The sequence below is a fragment of the Vigna unguiculata genome, chromosome 11 (genome assembly GCF_037176805.1).
Source record: "Vigna unguiculata cultivar grain cowpea cultivar isolate G323 ecotype 2 chromosome 11, ASM3717680v1, whole genome shotgun sequence".
Lineage (NCBI taxonomy): Eukaryota > Viridiplantae > Streptophyta > Magnoliopsida > Fabales > Fabaceae > Vigna > Vigna unguiculata.
The window spans coordinates 2,873,985-2,893,890 of record NC_140802.1 but is presented as its reverse complement, the minus strand read 5'-3'; the positions used below and the strand labels follow the sequence as shown (position 1 = coordinate 2,893,890).

Sequence of the window (19,906 nt, the reverse complement as noted above, 5' to 3'; positions counted from 1 at the left end):
ACATGAGCGAAAGACAAAAATAATATTTTTTTATAAAAAATTTATTATATAAATTTATATTATTTTAATAAGTTCTGTTAACTAGTGTTATTAGGACAATGGTTAAGAATAATTAATATTTATCGAATTTTATAAAAGTTCATATAATTAATTATGATATCAAATGAATTTCGACTTAATATTTATTAATATAATTTTATTTTATTTATAGGAAAAAATATCAATAAATATTATACAACCGTGTTTAATATTTTATTTGATACACAACAATAAAAAGTTAAAAATAATAAAGTAATTATATTTAATTATTGTTAAAAATTAAAATATAATTAAATATACACAAATTTAAATTAACAAAAAAACTAACCAAAAATAGTCTTGAACATCTAAAAACTTTACAAAAAATAAAATAAAATATAAATAAAATAATAAAATAATTACGTTTTATTGTTGTTAAAAATTTGAAAGAGATTTTTTCTTTCAAAAATTAAAGGCAGTTTACTTTTTGAACGTTAAAAGTTTTTACATTTCGTACTTTCATGAATAGCTCTTAAAGTGTCAAAGAATATTTTTCAATTAAATTATGTCTTTAGTACCTATTTTTATAAGAAAATATGGATTTAATCATTTTATTCTTATATGTATCAATGAGGTCAGTGAACAATGACTAGGCAAAATGAAATTAGTGATGTGGACTATTATTTTTTAATAATTAATATTTTAAAAAAGTGTTAGAATAGGGTTTTTTAATGGACAGAGATTGACATTCATTGTGCTACAATATTAGGATTTTCGGGTTTTGTTATTCAAGGAAAATGGGGCCAACTTTGATAACAAATAACTATTTCTACGAGCAATAGAATATCAGCATATCATAACAAATAACTTCACACAACATACATAAAACTCAGGTTTTGTTTAATAAATAGGGCCAACTTTGACAACCAATATAGCACTCCACTATTTCTATTTGTATTTGTAATTAATTAATGATTATATTTGTTCATCAAACATGATAAGACTAAATATTTTTAAATAAAAAATCTTAAAATTAATCTAGACATTTTTAAATAGAATATTATCAAATATGAAACATAATCCAAAATATATGTTCTTTAAAATTATTTAAAGTCATATCAAAATGGAATTCCTATAAGCTCATTCCCACTACATAATTTAAAATAAAACAATGCTTTAATTCTCCGATCACATAATAATATCTTCTCCAAATTACAAATTTTATTCCTCAAGCACTATTAAAATATTCTATTAAATTCTTTTTTATATCTATTTCGCACTCTATTGTTTTATTTTTAAGTCATAATAATTTTACTTAAAATATTACATGATATCATATCTAATAAAATTAAATCCCAATAGACTTAAACATATATATCATTTATGGTATTCGCTAAATGTTTACACCATAAAATCACAATAACTAAGAATAAACATAGAATGTAAACAACTATAAGAATAACTTTAAAAGTATCACTATTAACTAACTATACATTAATCTAGATATCCAAATATTTATATTTATCAAAATTATATTCTTTCTTATCCAATCTCAATTTCTAAATCACTGTTTTTTATCTCCCATAAGTCCGATGTGGCTTTACTATTTTCAACCACCTTTCTCAACGAGCAATAAACTACAATTTCATTATTACTTTTCTCTAAGTGTTGATTATTCTTTTTTTCATAGTCACTTATAAAATAGTTCTATTAATTTATATTATTTTTAATTAATATTAATATGGTAAACCTATGTGCTTGCCAACTTTATTCTTTATATGAAAATACCTATTATTTTTAAATAAAAAATTATTTGTAAGTATATATTTACTTTTCATTTTTTTTCAACTAAATATAATTGACACATATGTTACACATAAAAATAAAAATTATATACATACAAACTTAATTTAATAATTGATCCATTACCGTCCCTGTACTGCACAAGAAAAGGAACTGTGTAAAGAGTTTTGTAGGGGTATAAGTTCAAGAGTGAGGTTATCAATAAAAAGATTATGTAGAACTTGCTGATAAGTCAAAATCTGGTGACGTACATAGAGAGAGACCATCTTGCATATCTCAAAGGGATGGAAGAACAATATCATCATTCACTTCATCATAAAACAATCATTCATAAAATATTATACCAGAATATATCGAATTCCAACAAAGAAAATACAGTGTAAGATTATTCTACAAAGATTAAATGTTGGATTATTACTATACATACTATTTTATATCATGAAAAAAATTTCGACAGTAAAATACACTGCAGAGCCAAAAAAATAATCACATGAAAAGTTAATATACAGACTAATAAAATAATAGATTTTAACATGTTTTTTTTAATATAGGCTTAAATACTTTTTTGTCCTCATTTTTCTAATATTTGTTGCGGATGATCCTCATTTGTACCGAATGTTTAAAATGGTCATCATTCTCGCAATTCGTGTTTAATTCGATTCTTATTTGACGCCGTTAAGGAATATAAATTCTTATATTCCTTTATATACAATTTCATATACAATTATTAAATAATGCCTTTACGTGAAAAGTGGTAGCAAAGAAGAAAAAAAGGAAAACAATTCCCGTGGTTATAACCAAACAAACATTAATGCACCAATTACTAAAATAATGCATTTTCATTTTATCACACACTAATGCACCAATCAAAGTGTGATATATAAAACCAAAGAAAAACTATTCATCACGTGAGAATAAACCCATGAGAAAAGTTAACAATTAAATCATCTCTCCTATCATCATCATTATGTGATTAAAGGTACACCTAACCATAATGGAATAAAAAGGAAAGAAAAGATTGCTATGAGAATCAATTCCCATGATCGAACCTTAATGTCTAATTAAGTTTCATTAACCATTTTGTCTGTCTGCATCCAAGTTCATAGTACTTATCTTCAGCTCTTTATCTTCTTAAATTCTTTCCTAAGGCATAAAAAAAATAAGATATTATGAATTCACTCTAACCAAGATTCAAACTCACCACCATGCAACTACCAACCCAATGCACAACCATCAAGTCAATCCATGTTTTTTGAAAATTCCTATACATCTATGAATTTATAACTATTCATCATGATCAAACATGTCATCAAAATAATAAAATCAAATTAATCACATAATTTGACATACATAAGATTCAAACTCAATTCCTCTCAATACAACTAAGTACTTTCAACCATTTGAGCAGTACTTTTCCACGTCATGAAAGTTAGCATTTAATGCTATAAAGAGTTTCACTACCCGTATTTATTAAATAATTATTTATTTAATTATTTCAATTCCTCGGGTCTCACAGGCTCATTTTGGAACAAAAGTTGGAGGCGTTTTATTCTTTTCTAGTATTGAGAATCTAATACTATATACAATTGGGAACTAACAAAAGGTAAGTTTTTCAATTGAATAATATATCCGAGCTACTTCTCATTTCAAATTTTTATCTACATAAGGAAAAAACGCTGATGTGTCAAGCTCTCAGCATTTTGAAGGTAGAAAAAAAAATTGAAAAAAAATGGAAAAACGAAAGTTTTAATTCAAACTTCATTCTCTCTCTTCCTCAGTCTTCTCACCTTCCGCCATCTCAATTCTTTCTCTCTGCTTCCGCCTTCTCACTTCTTTCTCTCTCTTTCTCATTCTCTCTACTTCCGCCTTTCTCACTTCTTTCTCTCTCTTTCTCTGTCTCTGTTGCTCCGCGTTCATCATGGTTTCTCTGCCTTTCTTAGCTTCTTCTCTAATATCTTCTTCTGTTCATCTTCTTCTTTTGATCGAGCTGTTTTTAAATCGCAAAAAACCGACTATGGAGATGCTTTACATTTTTTTCTGAGCTTTCTTCTGTTCATCATGTTTTTTTTGTTTACAGGCTTCAACTGAAGATTACAAACACATGCATGTGAGATTTGTCGTTCATAATGAGAGATTTTTTGTGTGGAGATCTTTATGTTTTTTACTGAGATCTAAGTGATTCTTGGCTTGATCTTATGTTTCAGGTGTTTAAATCCTTGAAATGAAGAGTACAACCACATCCATGTGTTTTAAACCGCAAAAACCGACTATGGAGATGCATTATTTGTCTAATTTCTTCAGATCTGTAGTTATTTTTGTGGTATCTCTGTTTTCGTCATTCTTCGCAGATGAATGAAATGAGAAGATTTGAAGATATCGTTTTTTTACCTAGATCTAAAGATGTTGTATCTCTGTTTTTGTTTGTGTTTTTACCTTTCTCAAGCAAACAACTCATATTCTTCTTATATTTTCTCAGATCTAACTTTTTTTTTTGCGTTGATGGTATTTTTCTTTTTTTACAGGTCTAATATGGGTCACTGCGACATATGATTTTTTTACCCATATTTCGTTTTTATTTTCAGCTTTCTGAAGCAAACAACTCATATTCTTCTTATATTTACTTTGATCTAACTATTTTGCGTTGATGGTATTTTTCTTTTGTTGACAGGCTTCCAATGAAGAGTTCAAACACATGCAAGAGTCTTTTTCGCTGTACAACTTAACTGGTATGTAATTTTTTGGTTTGGAGTGATGTTTTGCTCTCAGATCTACTTTGTATTGGTTTTATTTTTGGTTTGGAGTGATGTTTAGCTCTCAGAATCATGAGCATTGTCAAGAGCACCAAAAAGGTAAAAACTTTTCTACTATTTTTTGTTCTTCTACCATATTTATCTTCTTTTCTTTGTCATATTTATCTGTTAGATGGATGTATTGCTCTCAGATCTACTTTTCTTTATATATGTTTTGCTCTTAGATTCATAACCATCAAGAACATTAAAAAAGATTTTTTCTTCTTCTCCAAGATCCGAGTACTTTTTTATGTTTTTTTGTCTTTGATGGATGAATTTTTTTGGCAGATGGATGAAATGTGTTAAGAACACAATAAAGGTTAAAGGTTGAAACTTTTGTTCTTCTCGCAGATCTTTTCTTCTTCTCCCATATCTGATAATTTTTTTATGTTTGTTTTTTCTCTGAAGAATAAATATTTTCTAGCAGATGGATGAACTTTCCAATAACACAATAAAGGTCGAAGTTTTTTTATTCTTCTTACTAATCTTTTCTTCTCCAGATCTGAATATTTTTTTTATGTTCTTTTTTCTCTGATGAATAAATGTTTTCTGTAAGATGGATGAACTATTGAGGAACACAATAAAGGTAGAAGCTTTTGTTCTTCTCGCCAATCTTTTCTTCTTCCAGATTTGAATATTTTTTTGTGTTTTTTCTCTCTAATGAATATATGCTTTCTCGCAAATGGATTTGTTTCAAGAACGCAATAAAAGTATAAGTTTTTGTTCTTCTTGCGAATCTTCTCTTCTTCTCCCAGATCTAAATACTCTTTTGAAGTTTTTTTTTTCTCTGATGGATGATTTCTTTATGTCAAATGGATGAAATGTTTGAATAACACAATAAAGGTACAAACTTTTCTTCTTCTTGCGAATTTTTTCTTTTTCTCCTAGATCTGAATACTTCTTCTCCTAGATCTCAAACACATTCATATTTTTTTTAATGATTTTCACTTTCGATTTTTTATTTATGGATTTTTATATTTTTGAATTTTTAGTTCTCTTTGACTGAAGTTTTTGTTCTACCACAACGTAGGTTATCTTTTTTTCCTTTCCTCATTTTCTACATTAGAATTTGTTTTTTCCAAAGGTTCCATTTCAAATGTTTAAATTTAATTTATTTTTTTATTATGCATTCCATTTTAATAACTCTAACGTTATTATTTATATTTATGGTTGGAATAGTCATATCAACACATTTATAATTTTGTCTTTATATTTGAATTAAAATTAATTTATTTTTGTTTATTTATTTAACCATAATTTTTGCTATTTAATAAGTTGTGGAAGTGCAAGATAAGCAATCAATGTGAACCATCATGGTGTACAATTGTGACTGTTAGAATAACCATCATTATCGTATTCTCTTTATATAAACTACGAATGTTGAAATGTATTTATATCTCTCAATCTATTCTCGCATTCTATGAGTAGCAATCTTCTCCGACTTCATTCTCCATCTACAAGTAACAATCTTTTCCGTCTTCTCTTACTATTCTTCTTCATTACCAATCTATTGTTATGGTTAAATATCGGTTAAAATTAACGTTTTTTTATCACTTTTTCTATGTTGTATATTGTCTTAAAAGTCGTAAATTATGAATAAATTTATCAACACTTATCTGTATCCATTGTAATCAAAGTAATGCCAAGAAATAAATATTTAAATTTAATTAACTTAATTAAATAATACAAGTGAATAAGCAAAACAAATAATTAATAAAAATAAAGTTTGGATGAGAAATATTTATAACAAAATAAATACTTAAGAAGAAATAAAGTTTGGAGATACGTTTATTATGATGTATTCATATTTGTCAATAACGTTTAGTGGTTAATAACGTTTACAAAGTTTAGTGGTCAATAACGTTTACAAAGTTTGAACTTGAGGAACGATAATCGCTGATTTTTGAAAGTGATGAAGACAAAATCAACAAAGATATCATAGTTATTTATCTGTTTGATTAATTTTTTCTATTTCATTTATTTTTCATCACAAGTTTTTTATTCTTATTTAAAAGACCTTTTATGTTTATAATGTTTCATGTTTTCTATTTTATATTTTAAAATAATATTGTTTTGAATTCTAATTTTAACTATTATTAACTATTTTATATTACTTACTTTAAATACATTTATTTACCAAAATAAAAATTAAGACTTTTATTTTTTGTTTTACCTAGCTTATTGAAGAAGCTTTTTATACTTTTCGAAACTTAATTTTCCTCCTCCAAAAATTAAAAGATATTGAGAAGAATAAAAATAACTTTTTAGTTTCTCCAAATACTACTTCCAAGGTAAACTTTTGAGAAGAATAAAAACAACTTTTCAGTTTCTCCCAACACTATTTCCAAGGTAAACTTTTGCCTCTTCCAACGTGTTTTTATCATTAATTTGCATTAATTATGAAGAAACAAATGACTTTTCATGTGTCTCAATGCAATGTTATATTTGAATTTATTGTATTATAATTTTAAATGAAAAATGTTTTAAAAGATTTACCTACCTTTTTGAAAAAATTTTATACTGGTTTCACAAATCTTCTCACCTTCACATAAAGTAAAAGTCATTTTGAATTATCAAATCTCTAATGATATCTGATCTAATATGTAATACATAATATTGCAAAGCTAACAATATTATTCTGAGTTATAAGTTTAACCATTATTAATCGTAAATATTACAAATAAATAGTAAATAGTAGGCAATAATTAACTTATAATAAAGAAGAAAGATAGAAAGAGAAATAATAAAGAATAGATAACAAAATAAATATATATATTTATTATATATAATATATAATAAATACATATAGTTTAGACTTTATGAATTTGTTCATAAACAAATAATAAATTTAAAGAACTTGATTGCATACCTTTATCAAAAAATTTATTCTACATTAAATGAGTGTGCATCTTTTCATGCATTGAGTCTAGCACAAACATTAAACGAGTGTGGTATGCACTTTTCATTTTCTTTTTCATTTTTTCAATTGTGTGATACAATGAACTTTTATACAGAAATGTCAACTGTTTTTTGTGATTTGGTCGACAATGTCAAGTTTATTCTTTTATTATTCTTTCTTTGATTTTTTTTCTATGTGCAAAAAGTATAGTCATAAACAAGATGTACTATTTTCAAATTCACAACATTGTTAGTGATTTTTACTAACAATATTTTTGAAAATAAATTTTTTCAGTGATAAACTTATTTAAGTAAGTTATATTAGTAACCTTATTGGAAAAAATAAATTCAAAAGATGTATGAGTGAAAAAATAGAAGTAATCTTCAGTTACCAAAACATCTTATGGCAACAAGACATTCAAAAATCTTAATTGATCTTAGGTGTACAAAGTTATAACCTACAACTTTTTAGAAAATAATGTTTTTAATTATATAAATTATATATATATATATATATATATATATATATATATATTAAATAATAGGTTAAATTATACTTTTAGTCCCCATTTTCGTAGCAAAATTTGAATTTGGTCCCTCAATTATTTTTTATCTCAATCTGGTCCCTATTTTGGGAAATTTGACCCGATCAAGTCCTTTCCATTAGTGGTAGAGTAACGGTGTTAAATGGGGTGCCACGTGTCAGCTTCTGGATTTTTTGAATTTTTTTATTTTTTTTTTGAAATTTTTTTTTGAAATTTTTGTTATTTTTTATTAATTTTTTTAAAATTTTTTAAAAAATTAAAATTTTGCCACGTGTCAAGCGGACATCGTGCCACGTGGCAGTGATAGTGCCACGTGGCAGTATTTGGGAGTTGTCATTTTCTCATTCTCAATTTGGTCCCTGTATTTTATTTTTTGTCTCAATTTAGTCCCAATTGTTGTAAAAATTTTGCAATTTTGTCTCTCTCCAAATTGAAACCAAATTTAATTTTTATATAAATATGCAAAGATATCTCTATCAAAATTGATATTTCAAGTAAATATTTTTAACAAGATTAAGTTTATTTTAATTTATATTTTACGTTAAACTTTATTTAAAATTGTTTTAAAGTTGTTAATAGAAAATAATATTAATAAAAAAATTCATAAATTATATTGATATTTTATTACATTATACTTTAATATTTTTTTTTATTTGAATTTATATTTTAAATAATTGCATATTTTTAAAATGTGTAAAATTCAATAATTTCTATACAAATATTTTAGTTAGTATAAAAATAATTATATAATTTAAGAAAAATTAACTAGTTTATGTAACAATAAAAAACAAATAAATTTAAAATTTGAAAACAATTTTAAGTAAAATTTAATGTGAAACAAATTTAAAGAAACTTGGTTTTATTGAAAATATATAATAAAAATATCAATTTGAATAAAAAAATCAAATTTAATAAAAATATTTGTATAACATTTTATAATTTTTGTTTCAATTTGGAGGGGGACGAAATTGCACAATTTTTACAAAAATTGGGACTAAATTGAGACAAAAGATAAAATACAGGGACCAAATTGAGAATGAGAAAATGACACATCCCAAATAGTGACACGTGGCACTATCACTGCCACGTGGCACGATGTCATCTTGACACGTGGAAAAATTTTAATTTTTTTAAAATTTTTAAAAAAATTAATAAAAAATAAAAAAAAATTCAAAAAATCCAGAAGCTGACACGTGGCACCCCATTTAACACCGTTACTCCACCACTAACGGAAAGGACTTGATTGAGTCAAATTTCCCAAAATAGGGACCAGATTGAGATAAAAAATAATTGAGAGATCAAATTCAAATTTTACTACGAAAATGGGGACTAAAAGTATAATTTAACCTAAATAATAATAATAATAATTTAATTTAATACGAAAGTAAATACTTTCAAACATAAATATATAATTAAATATTTCACTGTATATATTTTGAAGTAAGTATTTTAAATAATAAATTTAATTTCATAACATAAAATTTACTATTTGACAATTATAAAAATAAACTAAATGCAAATCATAAAAGTAAATCATAAATTATAATTTATTTTTATAATAAGTGCAGATCATTAAGGTGAAATCCAAATTTTCAAAAAATTTAAAATTAAAATCAAGATCACACTCCAATAAATATTTATTAAAGTTTAATAAGTTAAATCTATGAAGGACTCTTTCAATATTGACTTAATTTCAATATTTTTATACACCTTTTAAAAATTTTCATTTTTCCATACCTACTTTTCATCTCCAGAAATCAATTATATTGACAAAAATATAAATAACTTAAGATACCTGTTCTCAAAGATGATAGTTTGCTTTTTTTGTTTCCATACACTTAAGATTCATATTATAAAATTTGAAATTTGAAATCCAAAATCACAAAAAACTAGAATAATATGGTGACAAAGTTTGATTAATTATTTAATTCTTATTTAATTGATTTGGTAGAACATATATCGTCAATATTAATTAATTCTGACAGTGGCATATTTTGAAAGTATGTTTTATATGAGTATGTATGCCCACTAATTGAAAATGAAAATTTCATAATTAAAATTTTAAATTACTTTAATATTGTAGTCGGTCACTCAAGTGTTATATCTTGGAAGCGTTTTGTGTTTTCAAAATGTCTTTGATTTAAGTAATGTGAAAAATTCTCTGAAACGATTTTTTCATGATTTAAGTCTTTATACTTAAGCTTTTTAATTATTTATTTTACAAACTTCATTTATTTATTTATTTCTTTATTTTTTCAATTATTATTTATATTTATTTATTATTATATTAAATGCAATATAATCATTGTTTTTGGATTGCTAAATCACTTTTTCATATTCATATTTTTAAATAAATATTAACATAATTGAAATACTGATAAATGACGCACATATATTTATTTAATTTATTTAATGATTTAGTTTGACCATCTTATTGAGTCTTTTGGATGCAGGGTTTAGGGAGTGACTATGTAATTTCAATATAATTATTTTTTTTATATTTACTATGTATTTTTTGATTCATTTATTTATTGGTTATGATAATTAAAAATAATCTTAAATAATATATAGTATTTGGGAACAAAATCTTAAAAATAAAGAGTTGAAAAACTTTGATGATTCTTAATAATAAAATAATATGTTATAATTCATAATAATATAATAACATATTTTGCATTAAATGAGTGCACATATTTTCATGTATTGATTCTAACACACACATTAAATAAATGTTGTTTTCTAATATACGCCTTCTTTCAACACACATTCTCCCATCTCTACCAACCATAAATATTTTGTATGAACATTAAATTTTATCAAAAAAAAATAGATATGCACTTTTCATTTCCTTTTTCATTTTTTAAATGTTTGATACAATGAACTTTTACACATAGATGTCCAACGTTTTTTCAAATTCCATTATTTGGTTTACAAGGTCAAGTTTCTTCTTTTATTCTTCTTTCTTTGATTTCTTTGATATGTGCAGAAAATATGGGTAAAAGCCAAAAACAATGCATACTATTTTGAAATTCAGGGCATTGTTAGTGACTTTCCTCAAGAATATTTTTCAAAATAAATTTTTTTAATACACTTAAGATGCATATTATCAAATTTGAAATTTAAAATCGCAAAAAAGTATAATAATATGATAACAAAGATTGATTAATTGTTTAATTTTAAATTAATTGATTTGGTACAACATAAAGTTAATATAAATTAATTCTGACACTGACATATTTTAAAAGTATGTTTGTAAAAGAATAGTCTCATTTTTCTATGTATAAGTGTTTGAAAATGACAATTTCATAATTAAAATTTTAATTTTTTTAATATTATAACTGATTATTCAAGTGTTTCATAATTTAAGTTTTTCATAATTTAAACCTTTATTTATTTATTTTACAACTTCGTTCATTTATTTTACAAACTTTCAAATATATACCACATTCATACATACAAATGCTAATATATGTTAAAGACATTGTAAAATGTATTTTGAAATTAAATATAAATAGTTTAATGACAACCGAGATGTTCTCTGCTTTTTAAATTAGTTTTTTGAAACAAAATATTTTTTGATATATAAAACAATAATGTTTGGATTTAAATTTTGAAATTGTAAAAAACCGTAAATAAAATTAAATTTAACATTTAAAATATAAAACATGTACAAAAATTTAAAGCTTTTCTAATAAATATTCTTAATGTTTCTCGTAAAAAATACAAAAATTCATAACGATATTATAATAATTATTATAAAATATAATAATATTTAATAAAAATATAATTATAAAATAACACAATGATATCAACCTAATAATAATAATTAAAATATAATGTAAAAATTACAACTATTTTTAACTTTAAAAATATGAAAATACTCAACATTTAAATTTTAATCTTATTTTAATATTGTGAAATTTGAAATATATATATATAGTAATAAAGTTTGAATTTGATTTTTGAAATTTCAAAAAGCTATAAAAATATTCCACTTAAACTACAAAAAAATATTTCAAAATGTAAAGTGAAAAGGCAAGGAGAGGCAAAATGGTCGGGCTGGCACGTTTTGACACCCTACAAAAAGCTGTAACATTAAAGCCTTTTTAATGAATTTTTAAATATTTTTGAACAACTTTCACATATTTTTGACATTTCACAAAAGCTTAAACAATAATTTAAAACATAATTTTTATAACATAGGCATCCGTGTATCATTGCAAAGTGAAAATTATAAATTCTTGAAACTTTTAAAGATATAAAATTCACTAATGATTTCAATTTCAATATTTTTTTTCTAAATTAAGATTCATATTGACAAATTTAAAATTCAAAATATAAAGTAATAAAGTTTGGATTTAAAATTCTAAACTGTAAAAACTATAAAAATATGGTAACAAAATTTAAATTTGAAATTCAATATTCAAAAAAAAAAAATAGAAAAATGACTCCAAAAGAATAGTCTATTCTTTATATCTTTCTACATTGGATTTACATATGTAGTTTTTGATCGTTTATATCTTGATGTTTTATTTGCATCGTCTGTCTAACATTTGTATTTTGAAAAAATCCATTATTTACATTTATATACACGACCTATCATTTATAGTTTTATATTGTCTACTCTTTACATTTTTTTATTGTCTATTTTTGTATTTTTATAGAATCTACTTAACAATTTATATATCGTTCATCATCTTTGTTATTAAAAAATCAACTATTACATTTTTCTACATTATCTATTAAATATTTTATTTAAACTTTTATTTAATTTCTTAATTTTAATTAACTCGATTTTAATATATTATTTAAAATAATTATATACAATATATTTTGTTAAAAAAATATATAAATAATTTAAATAAATTTTTATCATAAAATTAATTAAAAATTTATTTAGTTTTATAAAAAAAATTATTAAATTTAATTATATTTTTAAATTTTTAAATTCTTAAAAATCTCGTGCCCCGTGCATTGCACGGGTAAAAGTACTAGTGTATATCATTAACTAACTCCAAGATTCATTGAGGTCAGATGTAATGTATTTTCATTCTTTATGATTTTTGCTATTTAATATACTTATTTTCCATACTTTTGTATCTATTCTCATTCTTAGCCAATTGATTGATTGAATATTTATAGACATATAATTATTGGGTTGGAATCCAAACTAGGATAGAATAACTAAAAGATTTAACTCTAGACATGGAAAAGGTAATCATTTGTCATTCTAAACATCTAAACTTAATGCAAACTTTTAATAAAAAGATATAAGACATTAAGATTTTTATTAATAAGCTTAGACTTAACTCTAAAACATTATAACATGTTATGTTGTGGTGTGAATATACAGTAATATCTCTTATATATAACCATAATTAAGAATAATGTTTCACAATATACTTTTAATTGATTCTTTTAGCTTGAATTTAGGTGTGTGATGTCTGAGAAATAATTTGAGTTGAATAACAGAGGATATTGAAAATTAAATGAAATAATATATTTGTTTTCAAAGAGTAATTATTAATGCAACGAGTATGACCTATGCACAATACAAGGATTGAACTTTCAATAAATCTCCTACAGTGTAGTAAAAAAAAAAACTGGAACATAAACTTCTGTATATTATCTATATTTTGAAAATTAAACGAATAGAAAATTGCAACACAATTTAATAAATATGTGGAAACAAAATGGTGGCCACTCATTCGTTGATGGAAAACAGCTGTGAAGTTTGTGTTGACGGGAAGACTTCTGAAATGCATTATTCATTGATTAAGCTTCACTTTCAAATTACTCATTTCCATTCATATGCATATTCCCTTTTTTCTGTATCCACCTTTTATTAAATAGCTTTTCATCTATATTATAAACAGACAGGTAACTTCTATATTAAGATAATTTTGGAGTTTATTTTACTAGTTAAAAGCATTTTATTTATATTTTGAAGTAAAATTCTGACAGGGTTTTTCTTGTTTGAATAAAAAGTGTTTTTGAGGAAAACTTAGTAAATGTTAAAGTTTGTAGTGTTCGATAGACTCAACAGTTAGTGGTTGACCGGTGACCTTAAAAGTAAACCATAACTCATAATAAAACACCTTCTTAGCACATCACTGATATCTCTCCACTCACTCATTCAGATCACTCATTTCCATTCATCCACTCCATTTTCTACCATGACTGCTGAAATGTTTAAAGGTGCTCTTGTCTCCTCTTTCGTTCAGATCACAATTGACAATTTAGCTTCTCGTTTTGTGGACATATTCCGTGGAAATAAAAGCAACAAGAAGATGCTAAGCAACTTGAAAGTGAAGCTCCTAGCCATTGATGTTGTGGCTGATGATGCAGAACAGAAACAGTTCACAGATGGACGTGTTAGAGAATGGCTTCTCCAAGCCAAAGATGCCGTGTTTGATGCAGAGGATCTCTTGGAGGAAATAGATCATGCACTCTCCAAAACCCAAGTGGAAGCTCAATCTCATAGTACTGCTACAAAGGTGTGGAATTCCCTCAAATCTCCTCTTGTCAGTTTCTTTAAAACTGAAATTGAATCAAGGATGGAAAAACTCATTGAGAACCTAGAATATCTAGAAACACAAAGCCATGTTCTAGGTTTGAAAAGGAATGATGATGTTGGGGAGGGATCAAGATCCGGAAGTAAATTACGATCAACATATTTGCCAAACGATAGTGTTATCTATGGCAGAGATGATGACAAAGAATTTCTGTTTAACTGGCTTACATCTCACATTCCCAAGAACTTATCTATACTTTCTATAGTGGGAATGGGAGGGGTGGGTAAGACCACTCTTGCCCAACATGTATTCAATGACCCAGGGATTGATGAGGCTAAGTATGATGTGAAAGCTTGGGTCTGTGTCTCAGATGAATTTGATGTTTTTAAGGTGTCAAAAGCAATTCTTGAAGATGTCACTGGATCACCTGATAATAGTACAGATACAGAGATGGTTCACAAAAGATTGAAAGAAAAATTGACTGAAAAAAAATTTCTTCTTATTTTGGATGATGTTTGGAACGAAAACCAATCTAAATGGGAAGAAGTGCAGAAGCCCCTTCTCTACGGAGCACAAGGAAGTAGGATTGTTGTGACTACCCGTAGTAAGGAAGTTGCTTCTACCATGCGATCAAAAGAACGCTTTCTAGAGCAATTGTCGGAAGGTCCTAGCTTAGAGTTGTTTGCTAAACATGCATTTCCAGATGATTATGATGCTCAATCAAATCCAGAGTGCAACAAAATTGGTGAGAAGATTGTTAAAAAATGTAAAGGACTGCCTCTTGCCTTGAAAACAATAGGAAGTCTATTATACAACAAATTATCTGTTTCAGAATGGGAATTTGTGTTCCAAAGCGAGATATGGGACCTTCCAAAAGAGCGTTGTAATATTGTTCCCGCCTTAGCATTGAGTTATATCCATCTTCCTTCCCATTTGAAGGTCTGCTTTGCTTACTGTGCCCTATTTCCGAAGGATTATAAGTTTGAAAAGAAACATTTGATTGAGTTATGGATGACTGAAGATTTCTTACAATATAGTAAGAGTCCAGAAGAAACTGGCCAACAATACTTCAATGAACTACTATCAAGGTCCTTCTTTCAACGATCAGGTGATGCGAAAGAAGTATTTGTCATGCATGACCTTCTAAATGATTTGGCAAAATATGTCGCCGGAGACATATATTTCAGGTGCGAACTTGGTCAAACAAATGAGATACAAAAAGTATCTCGGCATTTTTTATTTGAACTTGGTGACGCCGGACGCTTTCATGGGTTTGGAACTTTATGTAGAACGCAAAGGTTGCGAACATTTCTGCCAACAGGATTTTGGTATTGGTTTTGCAATATGTCCATACACGAATTGTTCACCAAGTTCAAGTTCTTGCGTATCTTATCGCTCTCTTGTTGTTATAACCTTCAAGAGTTACCTGACTCTGTCGGCAATCTTGAGCATCTTCGTTCGTTAGACCTCTCCTGGACTGATATCAAAAAACTATCTGAAAGTATATGCTCACTTTCCCACTTGCAAATACTGAAGTTGAACTACTGTATGGATTTGGAGGAGTTGCCCTCAAATTTGCATTTAATCACCACTTTGTGTCTTCTTGAATTTACATCCACTAAAGTGAGAAAAGTGCCACCAGGTTTGGAAGAACTAAAGAATCTTAAAGTAAGGATGGATATATTTAAAGTTGACCATAGCATGGAGTCGGGTATTCAACGGCTAGGAAAACTCAACAACCTTGATGAAAGCCTATCAATTAAGGGGCTGCAGGACATTGAGAATCCCCGAGATGCATTAAAAGCAGATTTGGAGAATAAAACACACCTAACGAGGTTGGTGTTGGTATGGAAGAGAACTGGGAACTCTATTGATTCAAAAAGGGAAGAGGACGTAATTGAGAATCTGAAACCTCCTAAAAACTTGAAGAGGTTGTCAATCTTCAACTATGGTGGCAAACAACTTCCAAATTGGTTACTAGAGAATTCACTGTGGAATATGGTGTCCTTAAAGTTGGATGGATGTGAATCTTGCCAACGTTTACCTCCGCTTGGTCTTTTGCCATTTCTTAAGGACCTGGATATTTCAGGGTTTGATGAGATAGTGAGCATTGATGTTGATTTTCATGGGAACAACTCTTCTTCATTTCAATCCCTTGAATGGTTGGAGTTCTCCAATATGAGGCAATGGGAAAAATGGGAATGCCAAGCTGTGACAGGTGCTTTTCCAAATCTTCGAATTCTTTCTATAAAGGATTGTCCGAAACTGAAAGGACAGGTGCCAGAGCTACCTGCTCCTTTGGAAACACTAGAAATAAGAGACTGCCAACAACTTGAAGGTTTCGCTCCCAGGGCTCTAGAATTAAAGCTACATAACTGTGGAAAGGTGCAATTGGATTGGGCTACAATGGAATGGTTTAGAATGGGTGGGAACCATATGAAAGGAATTTTCTCTGAAAGGGATGGGTCCTACACTCTTGATCAGTTGGAAATTGAAGAGTCAATCAATGATGACAGTGTTTTTCTAAGCATCTTTCCATTAGATTCCTTCCCAACACTCAAGTTCCTTACTCTAAGTCGGTTAAATAATCTGCAGATGATTTCACTTGATCAAGCTCATCATCATCTCTATGTTCTAACAATCAATAAGTGCCCTAAACTAGAATCATTGCCTGGAAGCATGCATATGTTGCTTCCATCTCTTATTAGCTTATGTATAGAAGATTGTCCAAGACTTGAGTCCTTCCCTGACGGAGGTTTGCCATCAGGTCTACACGAGATGACACTCAAGAATTGCTCTAGACTTGTTGGCTCATTGAAAGGAGCTTTCAGAGACGGTTCATATTTGGGAGACTTGTCCATTAAGGAACTGGATGCAAAATGTTTTCCTGAAGAAGGTTTGCTTCCAGCCTCTCTTAATCATCTAACCATCGGTGATTGTCCAAATCTAGAAGAATTAGACTATAAGGGGCTTTCTCAACTCTCATCTCTCAAATCATTGACTCTTGAGTGCTGCCCCAAACTCCAATGCTTACCAAAGGAGGGTCTTCCCCAATCAATTTCATATCTTTTCATAACAGGCTGTCCTTTGCTCGAACAACGTTGCCAGGAAGGAGGGAAAGACCGGAAAAAGATTGCTCACATTCAACATAGCAATTTATACTAACTACTTATTTGGTAGGCCAATTTATTTTTCTTTTAAGTGTATATCATCAACTACTTTTCTTTTTCCTTAGTTGTCCTGAAAAAATCTTTTAACAATTCACTCCTTCCATAAAATACACATTGCATATAAACCTATCGTTATTTGATTTTTCTTCTTCTCAAATCATATAACCTATTCATTTATCATTTATATTTTCTCTCTAGAAGTAACATAACTTATTAACTTATCATTTTTATTCTTTTTCAAAATTAAGATTAAATGTTAATACATCACTTTAGTGTATATGAATCATTTTCCTATTTTTAACATCATACTTATTAATTCTAAATTAAATTAGAAAATATAAAATGTAATAGCTGTAAAACTCAAGTAAATTTCAAATGTCTAATATACTTTGTGTTTAATATTATACGGTTCCTTTTAACTTATACTTTAAATTTGTTTTTTAGTCCTTTGACTTATTTGTATTGTAATAATGGATGTGTGTTTTCTTTTTCATATCATAACCTATGCTGTAAATATTTGGGTAAATGTATCTAATTCCTCTGTCATTTGGGCGTTTGAATCAGAAGCGGAGAGATGGATCGGTCCAACAAACGTTTGCAACTTCTCAAACAACAACTCCTGAATTCTGTGACCAATTCGACACATAGCTGTTTAACTTTTGAATGGTATAAACGATGATTAAGAGAGAATGAAGATACTCAATTAGCATTGTGAGTTACTTTGATAATAGCATGCCTCTTGTGATAATTTTTTCTTTGATTAAGTTCTCATATTCTCTGTTATTTCACAGGTCTGAGATTCATAATTTTTGACAGCACTTATCCGTTCAAGAAGTGTGGATGCACCTGTTAGGGAAGAAGAGAAGGGGACAGACTTACTTCACATATATGTTTGCTTACTAAAAATACAATTCTTCTTCTATTATTATAAAGACTTAATCTTATATAGTCAGAGCATGTTATGGAACTTAGCAAGCAGTAATAAGGTGCAAAATTTGAATGTAAGGGTGATAAAATCATTGTATCTCCAAAACTAGAAGGAACCATTTTACAAGCACTATAATATATTGGATGATAAAATGTTTCACATTCATGGGAAGTATTTGTTACTTGATTAAGTTGTTTCACGATGATAGCAGTATACATGCACTCTGCCATCTTAAATATGTAAATTATACCAGAATATATAAAAATCCAAAAAAGAAATTACATAGAGCGTATAATTGTTATAATTACTAGGATTGAGCGTTTATCATTAAGCCAAAAGATATAACCATTAGTTAGAGTGCAACTCTTTTAATTAAGAATGTAATCGTTCAAATGACACTATTCGATTATCACCGGTCCACTTGGTCTCCGGACAATTGATGTCACCTACAGCAATAATGATAGCCACTCATTTATAATTTGAATACAGCTGTTGAAGTTTGTGATGTGGGGAAGACTAAAATTATTAGTTGACTAACCATGGAAGAAGAAATGTTGATCAAATATCTTATTTCCCGTTTCATTGCAACATTAACCCTGCATTGCACTGCTTATGGTAAAAAATGTTGTCCTTGATGCAGAGGATCTCTTAGATGATATACAAGTGCTCTCCAAAAGAGAAGTGATGCTGAAAATCAACTACTTTTCTCTTTTTGTTGGTGGTCCTAAAAAGACATGCAACAATTCACCCCTTTCATGATTTTTTTTAACATCATAATTATTAACCCTTACTCTCTTTTATAGACAATTTGGTCAAGGATAAATTCTGGTATAACACATATATTTACAATAGACTTAAAATTTCAAGTACTAATTAAATTAGGAAATATAAAATGAAACAGTTGTGAAGCTTAAGTTTCTAATATACTTAATGTATCTGATTCCTCTGTCATCTAGATTAAGAAATAGATGTTTCCACCAAACTTAGACATTAATAGTAAATTTGATAAAGAATGCACAACAAATTTCGATAAATATGTTTAATTTATTAAGTAACTAAGTCAAAAAGAAACTACATGTTTAGAGTAAATATCAATCCTACAACAGGGACTAAAATTTATTTAAATGGAACTTTAATAATCAGTTTTGTTTTTATCGTTGAACGTCGATATGAAATAATTACTTATTTGGAATTATCAGTTTTCAAAAAATATGAAATACCTACTTATGAAAATTTGTCC

General features: G+C 27.2%; 2 protein-coding genes across 5 annotated transcripts in view; both read left to right on the top strand.

Moving 5' to 3' along the window:
* LOC114169604 (putative disease resistance RPP13-like protein 1) overlaps window positions 1–19,906 on the top strand; it is a 75,541-nt gene that overhangs the window by 11,408 nt on the left and 44,227 nt on the right. The window lies entirely within an intron of this gene.
* LOC114168628 (putative disease resistance RPP13-like protein 1) lies at window positions 14,153–18,830 on the top strand. 4 transcript variants are annotated; one of them, XR_014986115.1, is made up of 4 exons: window positions 14,153–16,906; window positions 17,066–17,744; window positions 18,303–18,449; window positions 18,530–18,830. XR_014986115.1 is itself a non-coding variant. In XM_085668435.1 (2 exons), the coding sequence occupies exon 1, from the start codon at window positions 14,230–14,232 to the stop codon at window positions 17,731–17,733; it is 3,504 nt and encodes a 1,167-aa protein (XP_085524561.1). In that variant the 5' UTR covers window positions 14,153–14,229; the 3' UTR covers window positions 17,734–17,744; window positions 18,530–18,830. The 4 variants fall into 4 exon arrangements, 1 of the variants encoding a protein (XP_085524561.1); XR_014986114.1 differs by having other exon boundaries at window positions 14,153–17,744; window positions 18,303–18,364; window positions 18,398–18,449; XR_014986113.1 differs by having other exon boundaries at window positions 14,153–17,744; window positions 18,530–18,829.

Excerpts from the sequence above, each read along its gene's own strand:
- LOC114168628 (XM_085668435.1), top strand. The coding sequence starts at position 14,230 with ATGACTGCTGAAATGTTTAAAGGTGCTCTTGTCTCCTCTTTCGTTCAG.